The 16,812-nt window shown below is 46.3% G+C and overlaps 1 protein-coding gene across 3 annotated transcripts in view; it reads right to left on the bottom strand.

Annotated features, from left to right (window-relative positions):
• Positions 1 to 293: 293 nt before the first annotated feature.
• The window catches only part of SLC43A2 (solute carrier family 43 member 2), a 31,968-nt gene continuing 15,449 nt past the window's right edge, over positions 294 to 16,812 (bottom strand). For all 3 annotated transcript variants that reach the window (XM_048324586.1, XM_048324585.1, XM_048324587.1), the window contains 9 exons: positions 15,390 to 15,482; positions 14,601 to 14,734; positions 14,002 to 14,204; positions 13,165 to 13,308; positions 9,564 to 9,702; positions 8,993 to 9,125; positions 8,062 to 8,135; positions 6,259 to 6,382; positions 294 to 5,423 (listed from right to left, as the gene is read on the bottom strand). In XM_048324586.1, the coding sequence (XP_048180543.1) occupies positions 5,262 to 5,423; positions 6,259 to 6,382; positions 8,062 to 8,135; positions 8,993 to 9,125; positions 9,564 to 9,702; positions 13,165 to 13,308; positions 14,002 to 14,204; positions 14,601 to 14,734; positions 15,390 to 15,482 (1,206 nt within the window). In that variant the 3' untranslated portion in view covers positions 294 to 5,261. The remainder of the gene's footprint in view (positions 5,424 to 6,258; positions 6,383 to 8,061; positions 8,136 to 8,992; positions 9,126 to 9,563; positions 9,703 to 13,164; positions 13,309 to 14,001; positions 14,205 to 14,600; positions 14,735 to 15,389; positions 15,483 to 16,812) is intronic.

Here is a 16,812-nt window from a genome sequence, read left to right as displayed (position 1 = left end):
TCACTATTTTTTTGATAGCAGTTCACGCTGTATAGCTGAGCTTGATTTCGTTCTCAACCTGCCATCTACAGGGTTTCAGTTTTTTTCTCAGAGATTAAACTCAATTGGGGAAGAAAAGTTTAATTTGCATTATTTATTACCTCTTAACCTAGAGAAGAGACAGTCAAGGAAATATTCAACCTGGGTCCTTCCCTTTGGCAGATGCCACCCTGTAAAGCATTCATAGCTCCATAATCTCATTAGGAAGCAACCAATGCTTTCATTATGTTCACCCTCAGAAGGAAAACTAATGATTAACTTATTATCACTTTATTTTGAAATAGTACTGCACATCACCTTACAAACACAGAGAAGATGACACAGGCCTGCCCCAAGGAGTTTACAATTCGACTTCGGCAAACGCTACAAAAAATTCTGTGGACAGGAAAAGGTGGGAGAGGTAATGCTGGCAGGTTAAAGAGGGGGTTTTCTAAAAGGGGGGGTTGTCTCCAGAATAAAAAGCAGGTGACAAAGGGTCAGGCACAAGGAAGTGACAAACAGCAGCAGGATGACAACATGGAGCACAGGACACCTGGAAAAAACAGATTGCGCAGACAGGCTGGCAGCACATGGAGGAAAACAAGGACCTGTGGGCTTTATAATTAACATGTAAGACTGCAGCTACATAACACACCATTGTTTCAGCTATTCCAGAGAAGATAACATTGTGACTTATAATTCAGAAGTGACCTTTTTTTTTTTTTTAATTAAAAAAACCCCAAACCAGTCTGTTCCCATCAGGAATCCTACTGTAATACTATTTGCCATTATGAGCACTTTGCACTTCTAAACTGGGGTGTAGGGAATACCAAAAAGCTCTGCAGATGCAGAAAAAAACTCAAAGGGGGAAAAAAAGAGTAGCAAGTATGTGTAAAGATTTCATTCCTTTTACCCTACAGTATCTGCTTTAAATTTTGTAGCATATTTTCCAAATTCATCAGCCTGTCAAGAGGGAAATATTCTACTTGAAAACATTTTAGTGATTTACGGGCTTAGTTAAAATCTCATTATCCTGCAATTTTCCTTTGTAGACAGAGCATGAAGAGGATGGGCTTTGCTGTGGGAGTTGAACACTTCAGTTGCTGTAGCAGCATTGCAGTTGGTGTCTCAGCAAGATTTGCCCCTTTTTTTTTTCCAGACATCTGTGTCCAGTTTCATCTCAAGGATCCATATATAGCTTTACTCAGTGACTGCCATAGTTTAAGTGTCCTATTAAGCAGAACAGCACAGATTTTCTCTGCTACTTCTGATATAGTGTCATTGCATTAGCGTTACAAAGGCTGTGTCAACGGGGCTTAGGTTCTGGCAGATTAGTGAAAGCAAAAAGCTGTCACCCTCCCTTCCCCACGCTGTGAATTTCTTTTTTTTTTTTTTTTAAATACAAATGCATATTAAATGCATGTGAGAGGCTGTAGAGCCTGGGAGCAGCGTCTCCAGAAGGTGAAATCACTTTACACAGCAACCTTTGACTCTGAGGTACTCACAGATCAGGTTTCTGCTTCATTACATTCAGCTGGGGTTGCTTCCATGGAGGTCTTTCCCATGGCCACCCTCCTTGCACTTCCCATATGGATGAGGGTAAGGAAGGGCATAAAAATCCCCAAGTCCTACAAATCGTTAAGGAATTATGAAAGCAGTTAAACACATTGACCTGTATTTGAGTTATACAGATAAATGCATTATTGATGCAAACTGCTGTGACTCTCCAGTCTTTGGTAGCCCATTTATTTTTCCCACAAGGTGGCTCATGCACACAGGGAGCGCACCAGGAATTGTCTTGGTCCTGCATCACTCGGCTGGGAAGCAGCAACGCTGTTTTCCACTCCGAATGTATATAACCCACAATTCCACTTCCCTAAGCATCAAAGGATGAGGCAAACTGCCCCTGATCAACCACATGTGATGGCACCACCCCAGCTGTGTTTCTGCACTGTGCAAGACAATGTTCAGAAGAAGCTGAAGGCAGAATATTGCCCTCCAAGGACCCCACTGCTGCAGGAGGTGCAGCTCTAAAGCAGTTATGCCACAATCAGTAGTGTTTGCACATCGTGAATGCAGATGCAGGTTTTGGATAGATAAATCTTAGAGTGCTCTTGAAATTAGTTTGGTTCACAAGTGTCAGAATAAATTTCACCCCATTAGATCAGACCAGTGTTTCACTTTAGCCCAGCGTGTTTTCTCCAGCTTTGACCAATTCTTACAAGACAGAACATGCAGACGAGTATCTTTCCTTGGCATAACTTTCTCATTTACAGCAACTTAAAATCTCCCTGAGTTAGTGGATGCATTGTTTAACCAGCCTCTTTTAAAAAAAAGTTGATACTTTTGTTCCCCACTAAATTCTTCTGCAAAGAATCCCACAGTTTGACTTTTCATGGCCTGAGAACATGATCTCATTTATCTGTTCAACCCTGAATAGCTAAAACTTCCCTGTGTACCCACCAGGGCATGAACTCTACTCCTCACACCTGACCAGCAGCTTCTGAACAGAAGCACACACATCCACCAGTTTATCAGATGAAACTGGATTTGAAGATAGCCCTAATAAAGGGCAGGAACTGGGAACTGAAGCAGGGAGGTAGATGGCAGAAACAAAAGTGTGTCCTTTGAAGTATGTGCAGCTAAATTAAAAGGCAGCAGCATCTCCACTAAGACTTCATTAAAATATGCCACTCTCTTTTCCACTATTTTGCTGAGACATTTGTAACAGGCATTTAAGTGACTTAAGAGTGGAAGCAATCACATTCAACTCTGAAACTGAGGTGGAAGTAATGCCGGAAGTAAAGCACATGAAACAACCCTCCAACTATGCTTTAGGACACTGAGACTATGGATGGAGGCTCACTCACCTGATAGCTGTCATTGTCATGTCACAAATATCTCTGAGCAAGAACAGGACTCTTCTCAAAACCATTTAGAAGTATCGTAATACAAAATGCAGAAATCTGCAGAAAGCCCTCTGGCAATCTAGGCAGGCTGTAGCACTGCTGGTGGGTCTCTGAACACGTACTTGAGACAAGACAGGGAACCAGGAAAATGAATCAAAACTCTGCCATCTGAATTATTGCTCAAAGAAAAGATGGAAAGGTCACTAAATCATCACCAAAAGACAAAAAGTTCCAGAAGAGTACAGTGTTGACAGCAGGCAGTAAAGCTGTCTTGAAACAAACACATTTAATAAAGGCAACACATTAAAAAAAAAAAAAAAAAAAATAAAAAAAAAAAAGTGTAAAATCCTCAAGTGGCGAGTCCTTCCGAAAGGAGTAACTTTAGACTAAAAGGTACCGCGGCTCGCAGCAGCATCGCCCCGCCTGCGGGAGCAGCGACTCGAGATGGCGCTGCCGGCCCGCGGAGCGGCCCCGGCCGCCTGCGCTGGCACCGCCACCAGCCAGGGACCCGCGGGGCTCACGGCCCTGCTGCCGAGGCTCTGGCGCTTTTCAGGAAAGGTGAAACCCTGCCCGGGCTGAGGTTCTGTCTCCTTCAAACCCCCAACGAAGGAGTTAACAACCAGCTTTCAGGTAATTTCTCACAGGAAGGTCTCAGCACGGTGTTGTTTCTAATCGCCAGTGAGCAACGCTTGTACTTTTCCAACCAGATATAGCCAAGGTGAATGTCTGAGCCCCTGTCAGGCTGTGTAGTAAAACACCACCACTGGGTCTTCATAATTGTTTTATTTCTGCCCCAACCTTCCCGCAGCCACCAGCTCAGCCCAGTGCAGTCGGTGCCACACACCCACCGGGGATGCTCATCCTCACCCCTGCACAGTCCTGCTTCCAGCAGCTCCACTCGGTTCAGTGCTTAACACAGGGCTACAGAGCCTGAGCTACCGACTTCAACAAGAAGGTTAAGGGCAGAAAAGTCTGCTTTAGACAAGGAAAACCTCTATAAAAATAAGCAGGTTAAAAATTCCCTTTGTATTCCACTCCCTGGTGTGAACAGACCTGGAGCACCTTTACCCACATGTATTGCTCTGACAGTCAGCTTCACCATACAATCAGTCACCATGTGCTCTGTCCAGACAGAGCATCAACATTGTAGAAGGCTCCTAGAACAGCCAAACTGGCAGCATTTTAGTCAGTCACAGTAACCTGGTGTTCAGCAGTTAGGTGACCATTATCATAGCAAGGTAAATAAGCTTATGGCTAAAAATGACATCACCACATCACCCTGCCATATGTCCACAGGATCCAGTTACCAGACACAAAGGAGTGTTCTGCACTCTTGGTTCTTTTCACCAGCAGGTCAGCTCACAGCACATGAACACCAAGGTGTCTGAACCCCCAGAACTCAGCTTCAAGAAGCTTCTCCACTTCACTGAATACACATTGCTGCTCCCCTCCCAGGGTCATGTCGGAGGGAAGAGGCAAAAGGCAACAAGTCTCAAAGCACTTCATTGGTAAAGAAGATCCAGTTCTTATCTCAGAGGCTCCAGGACTGCAGATAGTTTAAAACATATACAGATGGTTTTGTGAACTGGGAAGAAGAGGAATTCCAGGCCTCCGAAGGCTTGGTCTAGGACCAGCAGTCCACTATAGGCTCTTCATCATTTCAGTGTGGAAGGCAGATCCATTGCTCACAGTCTGTGTCATTTGCAGTAATAAAAGGTTTGGGAGCTGTCAGTGCTAGCAGCCAACATTTAGCAATACACACTGAAGCTGTGCTCATACACATGGGAATAAAAACCTCTTCCCTGCCTCAGAAACAGGGATATGTCTGGAGACACAGTAAAACCACTGGGTCCAGCTACACATCAAGCAGAAAGACCATTATGAAGCCTTGGGGAGGGAGGAGAGTGCAGCTTGCATCCGAGACTGTGTCAGCCAAGGCTGGGGGAAGAGGGGGAGAAAACAGACTTCAGTGTATTACATTTGCAAACTCAAATTATGGTCTGTCTTCCCTCTTCCCCCATCCCTCTATTCCTTCTCTCCCCAGTTTCCTATGCAAACTCTCTGCTGCTGGAGAGTGTGATCAGGGGATAATTTAAGACACAATATCTGTATGGCCTTTATAAAAAGGAAAAGTGTCCTGTGTTTTGGAGTAAGGAGTGGGAAGTCTCCTCCTGCCATATATCTGAGGCATATCAGTCATGATGTCCAGCCCTCGCTCCAGTGATGAGCAAAGACCGGCAGAGCCAGGGGAGAAAAGTCCTGGCTTACACCACAGGTAGAACCCACGGATGTGGTAGGAACCTGTACAGGGGAGGTTGTACATGAAGCACCAGTTTAAACAAAGGCTTCCTCAGTGGGAGTGCCATTGATTTTGAAGAAAAGTTTGGCATCTTCCATCTTCTGCTTTTTTTCTCTCTCTAGCCTGCGCCTGTAGCAGACCAGGTAGATTGGGAGGCAGAAACCCAGGAGGCTCATGCCAAGCAAGCCAACATTGAGCTGCAGGAGAAAAGCAAACCACAATTAGGCTGGTTAGGAGGAGACAACAACCCAGTCACGCATGCAGCGGTGTCAGAGCCCAGCCCACGTCACCCAGCTGTGGGCAAACCAGGAGACGCCCTGCTCCATGTGCTGGCAACATCTTCCACCGTTTTTGTATTTATGCTCCCATGCCCAGAGCACCTCGTGTGTACAAGCTAAAAGCTGCAAGAGTTTTTCACTCTGGATTATGGCTGCAGGAGTCTTGTTTCACAGAACAGGCAGGGCTGTTTGAGCTGCAGGTCTTTCACACCAAGTTTGCTGATTGAAGAGCAACAGGCGTGGGCAGTGTAGCCTAGAGACCAGAATTCTCCCCAAGACCACCCATGTCATGATTTTACTGAGCTGCTCGGACTCTCAGCAAGACACCACATTAGCCCTGCCCTCAACAACCATTTGGCTTTTTGGACATTAGCATCAGCAATCCAAAATTTACTGGTAATTGGAGCTCATAGGTCTCAAGTGCCAGAGCATTTGTCCTGAATTTTGAGGTCTGCTCACACTCACCCATTTTAACCTGTCAGATTCTGACTCACCACAAACTGTTAGTGGAAACCATTTCCTTCCTCCCTTTGCATACACCATAAGGGTTACTGGCTTTCCTGCCCAGGGAGTCATTACTCACAAAGGGAAAGGTTTCCAGGACAGCACCAAGGTAACAGCAAACAGGGACATGTAAAATTACAGCTGTTTTTAACCTTGGTTCATGCAGAGGAGTCCTTTTTTTCCCCCCAAGAAACAAGCCAAAAATCATCTTAACCACGAAGCTTCCACATTAAAACTGAGAAGAACTTGCCCAGAGGGGGTCTCCTTTCAAAGGTCCTGTCAGTGCCATGAAGAGAGGCTGCTGCAGAAGGGCAAAGAGGGCACTGATCAACGACTGCAGCCCTGTCAAGCTGCCAAACTGAGTCGAGGGGTATCTGTCAACAAAGAAAGCAACAGCATTATTATGTGTCACCTTGACTGTTCACATCACCCAGGTCAGATTACATTCCCAGTCCAGTTACAGAGACCAACGTGAGAGCACAGTCCCAAGACATGCATAATGTGCAGAACTCCCTCTAGCACTGTGTGACTGCCCCTTTTTATAGGGTATTTACCTATACCCTGTGGTGTGCACGGAGCTCTTGAGAGCAGAGTGGCACTGGTGCCACGGCTGGAGCCTTCTTCTCCAGAATAGTCTCATCCTGAGCTCTCAAACTTTAGTAATATCAGATCCAGCGCTTGTTTTGTTTTGCAGCTCTACTGTGGGCAGGTGGAAGTGTTTATACAACTCCTGTTCCTATTGCACAGGGAGCACAGTGTTGATATTTACAAGTTAAAAGCAGGGCCTCTTTATCCAGATGACTTGTGGCTGAGCAATCATTTTCATCTGGTCATAACAATTTGCTCCCTTGGGAAGTCAGTGAAACCTGCACAACAGGTTAGTGTTTTCCTTTTTAGAGGACAAGTTTGATCCTATGTCAAACTAAACAACACTGTTGACTGGCAAGTGCTGGGTATCAGATAATATTAATGGAAAAATAAATTTCAGGAATCATCTAACATCTTTCTCTTTCCATGACTGAGCAGTGTTTTAAAAGGGTCAGGTTAAACTGAACTTGGAGAGAAAGAAGCAAATCAAAACCTTCAAATATTCAAAGCAGTTGCATTCAAAGCAAAAAAATACCTAAACTCCAGGAAGTTCCAGAGAGTTGCAGTGGTCAAACAGGATTAGTTTACAAGTAAGGGGATATACACTGCAACATACATTTATTTACCTTGCCCAAGACAAAAATATTTTGCTTCTGGCTGCCAGAGAGCCAAAAGTTTATGCATTTCTGAAGCAGAGTCTTAGATGTGTTTTCTAGTCTGGATTCCCCAGACACTACGATCTAAACCTTTGACAGAAGGAGTCTGTGGAGTCTCCATCCATGGAGATACTCAAAACACAATCAGTTGCACTCCTGGACAACCTGCTCTAGCTGACCTTGGTTTCGAGAGGTCCCTTCCCACCTCAACAAATCTCTGATTCCCTGAAAGAGAATTGCCCCTCTCTGTTCCTCTGTCCAACCTCTCAGGACAGAGGGACAGATGTGTTTTCAAAGCCAAAAACATTGCTTAATGAGGAAGAGAGTATTTTGATTCAGCTATTGATAATTTGCCAAGTTGGAAACAGGATGGATGATCTGTCCTGGGAAAGGGAGGAGGCATCACTAATGGTATCTTGAGCAATGTTTTACCAATGTCAACTTCAGAGGAGAGCAGCAGCAATGTTTTCAGTCACATTAATGTTTTACCTGGGCACATGCACATATCTGCTCATTACAAGACAAAAAAAGCCTTGAGTTTTTACTATATAACCTTAGTGTCAATAGTTTAGTCTCACATGAGGCCCACACATAGCTGTGCTTGTCTCTGTTGCTAAACAAGGAAAGCACCAGCTGGGATTTCAGTCCAGCTATTGTCATGTCTAGAGGTGACTGAGGAAACAAGTTGCATCATTTTCCCCCTCTGACCATGAAGACCTCATTCCTGATCTCCATCTCCCCAGGAGAGCCTACCAATCCCAAACCAGTTTATCTGGCCAGCCACATTTTATAGGTAACCAGACACTTACACAGCTGCATAGAGGCCTCCCACAGCTGAGTGGATGAATCCTCTCACAATTGTGTGCAAAATGAAGGACAGAATCTGAAAAGAGAAGCAGAAAAATGTCACATCCTAGACACCCACCCAGGGCGGTGCCAGACCCCAACACACCACCATTCCTAAAAGCTGTTCTTTCTAGGTAGGATTGGGAAAGCACAAGGGAAGAAATTTGTACTTGTCTCCAGGCACTGCTTTTCCTTACTTTGCACACACACAAGAGCTCTGTCATTGGTAAGTGGCACTGCTGCAAGGACGTGTCCCCAGCAACCTGAGGCCAGGATCACCGTGCTTTTCCACAGCCACCAATTTAGTTAATTTTCCACAAGTTATTGCGGACAACACGCAAGTACGAGCAAACTGCAGCTGTTTGCCTACATCATCAAGGCGTGTTTAAGTAGAGCATAAAATCACTAAACTCCTCTGCCAAAAACAGGTGGTGGCACAGAATAAATATTTTAACAGGTTTATAATCCCACAGATATCACTGGGCATAGCATTTGACGCAGGAATAACCTGCTGTACACATCACCATGTTATGCTTCTTGCAGCAAGTTTTTTCAACCTTCAGCAGCTTAAATCAAGCCCAGTTTTAAACACACAGGCACTGCTGAGAGGATTTTGGTGGGCAAGAACTTGTTGTCACACAGCCCAGCTGCAGAAACTTCGAAGTGCAAATAAATTCTGTATCAACTGGCATTTGAACTATAGCTGCTTGGTCATGTTCTCCCAAGGAATTGAAACTGCACAGTGTTATTTGTTTCAGTTCTAAAAGTGAGGCTTCCAAAGCAGGATGGAAGTTTCCCAGCAGTGCCAGTCCCAGCCCTCCTGCCACCACCAGCAGGTTCTCCTGGCACTGTCCTGTCATTCTGCCAGCACCCCCACCCATTTCACCTACTCACCTGCAATGGTAGATTAGGAATAAGACAGGTGATTCCAAATCCAACCAGCAGTAAGTTCGTGAATACAAAGGCATTGGTGGCGTTGGTGATTTTCTGGATCTGACGGTCACGCTTTTTCTTTTTCTTGTCACCTCTGAAAGGACAGGAAAACCTGTGTTACAAACACGCTTCCAGCAGCTGCTGGAATTCACAGCAAGATTGTCCACACATCACATCAACTCTGTCTACACCAGTTTGGATATAGGTCTGCCTGTGGATGTGCTGGGATCTCCATCAGTGGAAGGTGAGGAACATCTGGGTAATTATTTCAGTGCTGTTACTCTTACTCTTGGGCTAGGAGGGAAGTCTGAGCCTCTCCTGCTACCACTTAAATTTGCTCTTCTTGACTGATCTTAGTGAACATGGAAGATAGTCTGCTCCTTTCCTCTGCAATTATCAAGTCTTCCTTCAGGCTTTCTTTTCTATACTGAAGAGCCAATATTCTTTCCAGTCTTTGATCCCACAACACATAAGGCAGAGCAGAGGGGGCCTGCTAGGTGGCTGCATGTCCCGTGTGGCACACACTACGCACTGCTCAGCGTTGCTCTCCTCATTCTCTTCTGAGCCATCATCACACTCTTTCATTCTCCAGTCCATGATGCACCCGATCACAGGCGCTGTCAGCAGGCACAGCAGCTGCAGGACCCCAAAAATGGAAGTGTAGAGAGCCACTGCAGGAAAAAAAAAAAAAGAATTAAAAAGAGTTGTCAGTTCAAGCGACAGGAAAAAAGACAACAAAAACCGCTGTTCTTCCCTAATGATCACCTCATTAAAAGTCCAGAGCAAATATACTGATGGATGTAGGAGCTGGGACATCAAAGCCCCACTCCATCCTTCAGCCTTCCAGCCATCAGAGTGGACATAGTGGGCACACTTCCTTCAGCCATTCTGATCTTGCACTGGAATTCTCTGGGCAGCAGCAGGCAGGGCTCCAAAAAATGGGGACACAGCACCTGCTTAGTGCCAGTGAGGTTTATTCTGGGCAGGACAAGTTTTTATAAGCTTCATGTGCAGCACAGCCAGGCCTGCTTTAGTCATCTCCTCTCCTGCCTTGCTGGGAGCTGCAGCTACTGCTTCTCCAGCTGGGATGCTCCAGTGAGGACAATCAGGCTGGGAAGGTGAAGACTAACCCAGTTTGTGCTGAATGGGCAAGTTTGGAAGCAGGGGGAAGGGAGATTAACATCAAAAAACCACAGCATTTGTGAGCAATCGTTAAAAAGCTCAAAGTGATGAAAATTTCGTGTTAATGATGAGAGAAGCGTCTCCATGGCTTGCTAAGGGAAAGCTGATGCCAGCAGACTCAGAAGAAATTGTCCCCTCCTGTTACTGAGCAGTTCCCCAACCCTGCAAGGCTTTTTTCCACTTCCTCTCGGCAGCCCATGTGAGAATTGAGGCACCACGCAGAAGGTCTGGTGAGTCATGGTGTGCCACAGCTCTGAAATAAGGATGTAGTTCTGAAACTGCCCATCTCAGCACAGAGCACAAGTTACAGCCCTGTAAGCAAAGCAGCTCCAATTTTAATTTGTCCCTCCCGATGCATTTTTAAGTCTAGCCAAAGCGGTACAGCCAGGATTTCCACCAAAATCCACTTGGTAATGGAGAGAACGTTTCCAACAAGCCTTCCTCTCCATTACAGTTGTAGCAAACTCCAGCAGGGCTGCCCTGCTGTGCCCAAGCATGGCACCTGATGATCTTTTCCTGGCTCCAGCTGCTGGCAAAGGAGCTGAGAGGAACTTCCAGCTCCAACCTCCAAACTCACATTTGTGCCCCCATTCCTCCCACAAAGGCATGCCCTGAAGTGATCCACATCGCCTCTCATTATAGCAACTGCTGCAGTCAAGAGAAACAGGTGGCATCACCCTCTCTCCATAAACACTGCAGCAGCTGATTTACTCTTGTCTGGTTATTTAATACAGGGTAAGAAGCAAGCCACGCTGTCATGTTTTGCCTCTTTATGTTACCCTGAACACTTAATCTTGGGCTCTAAACAGCAAGGGCAGAGGTCAGCTTGAATGAGGGAATGAAATTTATGGGGTCAGCAAGAAAAGAAGAGAGAAGACAGTAGCTGCTGCTACAAAACAGGGCCCCCTCAGCTTATCCATCATCTTAAAAAACATTCTTTCCTGAGAAGAAAAAGCAAGAATACCTAGCAAAGGAAGCACGCACGGGCACGAGCCTTTACATTCACTGTCCTAGATGCTTTTCCCTCAAAACTACCCCGAGCAAGCACCTCACACAGCTGAGTTTTCCAGCCCAGATTCTCCCCAAGCTCTCCCAGTATCACCACATTTGAAAGCAAGGTGACAATTTATGAGAGATGCAGACAAATTTCAGGTTCTAGGCATTACAGATCTATTTTCCCCTGCTTTCCTACAACACCATTACACACTCATTTACAGAATGAGCCCTTAAGCTTCTTCCTCATCTTTTGGGGGGTTTCAGCAGATAGGCAGCCACAGGCTGACTGCTCTCTCCACCTTTTGGTTTCATGACAGGTCTAAGTCACCATAATGTGCACAGAAAGAACTTTCAAGGAGACTGCAATTAAAGACCTCACTACTTATCTGCGTGATTTTCCCCACACCCTTCTCTCCTGTTCTGCTCCCAGGAATATTTAACTTTCCTTTTACCACAACACTTGCAGGGTTTGACTCAACTCTCCTCTTCCCTCGCTCAGTGCTCCCGAGGGCAGCTGGAGGTGGAGGGAGCTCTCTGAGCAAATCCCACCCAAGTGAATAAATGCAGGAAGAACAAGGAATGCAGGGGAGCAGCATCCCATCCTCTCCTGATGCACACACAGATTACATTTCTAGAGAGCTGCACGTGCCTTGGAACTGCTCTTGCAGCACAGCCTGACACTGCCGAGACCAGACAATACCACTGTTTTGCTGATGCCATGGAAACACTAAGACAGAGACTGCACTGCAATGAGCCCAGGCTACATTCAGGGGGAGGAAGGGAAAAAAAAGGAAGAAATCTTAAAGGCGGCACAGAAAACTTGCAATATACTCAAGGGACACAATCTCTGTTTTAAGCAAGGAGCTTAAAAGTAGAATTGGCAGCTTATATAGTTAATAGTAGTTAATATAGAGTTAATATTAATTCTGAAATTCCAAGGAGCAGAGGAGAAGGAAAGAAATGAAAATTACATGAGTATAGCAAGCCAGGGTAAAAATATATAATATTAATTTTTTAAAAAGCAGTGTCAGAGTTACAAGGTAAGCAGAAAAGGAAGCAGTGTTGGGAAAGGTAGGCAATGTGAAGTTTGTGCTGTTTTGCTGTTTAATGTCTAAGCTGGCTCCTGAGCCAGGAGATAAAGAGCTGAATGCTGCAGGCTGTCAGAGGCTCAAGAAACAAAGCAATTCAGGGAATGCCAGGGCACTTGGAGTTTCCTGCGTCTCCTTCCCTCCCCCAGAGCTCACTCCTGTTTTCAGAGGAGTGCCTCTTGATTTATCAGCTTCATGCAATCCAGATTTAACAAGTTCAAACTGGATCTTACTACAAAGGACAAAAACAAAACAAGAAAAGGCTAAGTCCGGTTTTGCAATCCTGGGTATTTTCAACAGTAAACTAATCTACTCTTTCCTGTTTGCTCCATGAACTTCACCAGAACTATAAATGCAGAGAGTCCAGCGCAGGGAGCACCCTTGAGCTTCCCCAGCACCCACCAAGCTGCACAAAAAACCAGCTCTGACTTCACTTCTCCCACCCCCGGGTGCTGGGCTGAGGCACCGAGTCCAACCATTACTCATGAGAGTCAGATGCTCTGCGTTCTCTGCTTGCTTAGGATAAGTTAAGCAAATACCCGATGAAATACGTTTTCCAGTTAAAATAAGAATTATCACAGTCCACCCTGAGAGGTGCTTGCAACAACCTGTGTGAGGAAATAGCATGGGGTAGCATGGTACACACCGGGCTAAAATTAGTTTGACATTCAAGCGCCTGCCTCGCAGCTCCTCTGTGCTGGGCTGGCTCCAGCTCTTCCCTGGACCCTCCCACCAGCTGTCAGTGCACTTGGACACCACGGATTGACCTAACCTGATGAGTAATCAGGTGCTCAGCCTTCACTAACCAAGTCAGGGTCAGCTCCCAACCCCAGGGAAGCAGGTGAAGGTCTTCAGAGGTTCCCCTACCTTGACTTTCGTCTCCAGACAGAAACTCCAGGATGGTGTTCATGGCTCCCATGTAGAAGATGAGCCTCAGCTGAGTGACACACATGGTGATAAGGCTGAGCAACAGGATGGGACTGAAGACACTCCTCATGAAGGAGGGAGTAGCTGCAGAAGGAATAACAGAGTTTCTGAAGAAGGTAGTACACCTTAGTAAACATTTACAATTCCACCTCTGGCCTAGTAGGTCCTCTCCTGCCTAGAAGTGCCAGTGGCATCTCCAAGGGGTTCACCTGGTGCCTTACAAACTCCCATGATCAACAGCTGCAGATGCTTGGAGTTTGGCTACCAGTAACTGGGGCAAGGAAGCAGGAAGGAAGATTTGCCCAATTTGGTGGATTAGGACAAAAAGAAGCCTCAAACCATTGGCTTTCACCATCAAGGCCAGGTTGGATGGGGCTTTGAGCAACCTGTTCTGGTGGAAGGGGGTGGAATGAAATGATCTTTAAGGTCCCTTCCAAGTCAAACCATTCTGTGATGCCCCTGAGTAAAGAAGGCTTTGCCATGATGGCAACAGTCAACCTAAGAGCCAGCAGTGACCACCTCTCCAGTCCCCCTGCAAGCCACACCAGCTCCCATGTGCTGTCCCCACCTCTGGCTACACTGCTTGTATTCAGGCAAGGATCCAAGGACAGGATTCCTTCTATAACTCAACTTGTATTCCAGTCCTGGTGGATGGCACGAGGCCCTGGCAACACCTGGAGCACGTATTGCTCCCTCACAAACAGCTCTGGAGCAGAGCAGGGAGGCCAACAGGCCTGTGCCAGCACAAGCACCCCTGGGGCACCCACAGAACCACACCTGCACTGTCAGGCTGGCACTTCACTTCCAGGTCCACTGTAGACAGACAGAGCTTGTTGTTCTCCTGCAAAGCTGCCGGCTCCTTGGGGCCCTTCATGGAGCTCCCCACACTGAGACGGCGCCCCACAGTCGTCACTTGCTTGTAGAACTGCTTCCCGGTGATTTTGTGGTCAAATCCCAGCCAGCTGAACTTTATTTTCACCCTGTTGGGTTGCAAAGAGCATGAGAGCTGCAACACAGGGTGAGGAATCAGAGGCAGTAACACTGCTGAGGAGTCAGGAAGGCTGTTTGTGGATGTAAGGAATTGGTTTCCATCAAATGGTTTCAATCCAGAGCTCACTGAGATGCCTTCCCTGGGCCAACCTGGCACAAATCAATATAAAAATCCTTATGACCAGGAATAGATCAGTTTTCCTTGCTAACTCCCTCAGTTTGGAAAGTCCCACTTTCCATAGGTATTCACATGCTAGTGGCAGGCAGAAATCCTCAACCTAAGCGGTGGCAGCAATAAACAACATGCAAGGGGTTCCCTGTCTACTCCTCCAAATTCTTTTTGCCAGCTCTTCCTAGGAATGGGATTAGCCTTGGAGGAGACTTACGAGTAGTCCATGTCTTCTGGTCCTGGGAAAGGCTCCAGGGGCCAGTTGAAGAAGCAGTTGAGGAAAACGAGTCCTGCACAGCTTGCCCAGACAAGCAGAATAAGGATGAAGGAGACCCCAAAGTCATATATAACCTGGAAATCACAAAGAAATATTGTTTTGGCTACAGGAGCAGAAAGACACTCCAATATTCTTGGAATTAGGTCCAAGAGGAACTGGGAAAGAACATCAGGATACACTTAAAATGGGTTAAACTCAAGTGGTAACAAAAACCAATCTTGTGACAAGGACTTTCTTGGAAAACCAGCAGGAACTTCCCTGCACACCTGAGACTGCAGTGAAACATCCCTGGATCAGAACTGGGTGATCCAGCCAGGCAGCCCAGGTGACCATCTCTTGTCCCTTCAGTCCTATTTGCCAGCAATAAATTATGTTCAAAGCCCTACTGTGGTTGTGGTGACAATCACACAGATAATCCATATATATGTGTATTAAAAAATAAAAAAATATCTATATATACACTCCTTAGAGATTAACAAAGCAACCTTTTCTAAAAAAAAATCTTTAGTTTTTCACTTCTACTTGGCATTTCTAAAATTTTCTATCTGCTACATTCTTGAGGCAGTCACTTGGGAAGTCTTTAATACAGACAGGAACCGAATCTTGCAAATGCACATCTCTAAAAAAGCGCTTCAGCCAACAGTCCTTCTTTCTTGCCACATTATTGCTAAATGGGGCAAGATGCCAGCACAACACCACCAGTCACGAGCCTTGATCCCAGGGCCTCACCTTGATTCCTGGAAAAGTCACAGCAGAGGAAGCATAGGAGCCAATCATCAGAGCAATGAAGGTGGAACGAAGGTCACCAAACATGTTGGGCAGCTGGGGAGAGAGAAAAATCAGTTGAAGCAGGTTGCTGCCAAGGGAATGAGGCTTTCTCGAGAAGATATTGGCATTTAGGATTAATTCTCCTGGATACCGGAATGTGAAGCAGCCAGTTTTACTCAGGCATGACTTAGCTCTTCAAGATATTACTCTGCACGTTGCACTGGTGTCTCCAGAGACAGGGAATGCCTACAACCCAAGATTTATGTGCTTACTGACGCTGCTTCTTTCCAGACTGACAGCATATTTTGCATTGGTCACCTTTAGTACAGGAGCATTTGTTTTTATGAGTTCCTTACCCCAAACCTGTAGCCACCACTTTTCCTCTCCCACAAACACGTGCCCAAATTCTCTATTTATCACCCTCTTTTTAGTCAAGGGTCGTTAGACACAAGCTGCAGTCTTTAACACACCCTGCAACACCTTGAACTGCCAGCTTTGTTTATGCACCTTGGGTCAGCACCCAAATCTTTTGCAGCAGACCAGAAAGTTCCTGTTATAACAAGAAGGAACAGAGGCAAGCACAAACAGTGCTGCTGTTTGCATTTCCATTTCTAGCCATCTCCATGGCTCCTTCTGTGGCAGCAGACTTTCTCTGCTGATCATTTCTGCATCACTGGGATGGCTCAGATGCCTCAGCACACTATCCCAGAGCTAGGTGCAGGGAGGGAATCACAAACACCAGATATCCCAGGATTTGTTGCTCAGCACAGCTACTGAGCCCTGCTGCAATCAACACCTGGCATTACTATCGCTGCCACCCACCCCACTTCACTGCCTGGGCTCCCATCAGGTGTGTTGGCTCTGCTGAGAGCAGACCAGGCTGGTTCTGCAAGGATCTGTTGGGAAAGCAAAGCTCTCAGCAAGGACAGCCAGCAGCAGTTCATGGCAGCCACTTCTGCCACCTGAACAGCAAAATCACTCCCAGGATGGCTCAGCAGCCCCTGCTTCCACTCAAGATCCAAAGGCACAGTGGGACAGGCAGAAATAACTGGGAGACCTTCCTGCTCTCCTGGGAAGGGAGGAACTCCCTGTTTTCCTAAACAACCAGAAGTGAACAAGTTCCCATCACTCACTAATGCTGGCCTGGAAACTGGAAATTACAGGGAGAAGCTTTGAAGCTGTCAGGCTATGGAGAGCTCAGTTGATACCTCCTGAAGCTGGTCAATGGGCAGAGATTCTGCTGCAGGCTGGCAGATTTCCCTCCCATATCCTTTTTTTTGGGTCACTTACTCCCCAAATTCACTTGAGCATCACTGCCACGTCAGCCTCAGAGGGCCTCAAAGCAGGACACTGCAGATGCCTTCTAGGACTGAAAGCACAACCA

Source organism: Corvus hawaiiensis, chromosome 20 (assembly GCF_020740725.1).
Source record: "Corvus hawaiiensis isolate bCorHaw1 chromosome 20, bCorHaw1.pri.cur, whole genome shotgun sequence".
Classification (NCBI taxonomy): Eukaryota; Metazoa; Chordata; class Aves; order Passeriformes; family Corvidae; genus Corvus; species Corvus hawaiiensis.
The sequence above is the reverse complement of the archived record's forward strand: the minus strand, read 5'-3'. Positions and strand labels throughout refer to the sequence as shown.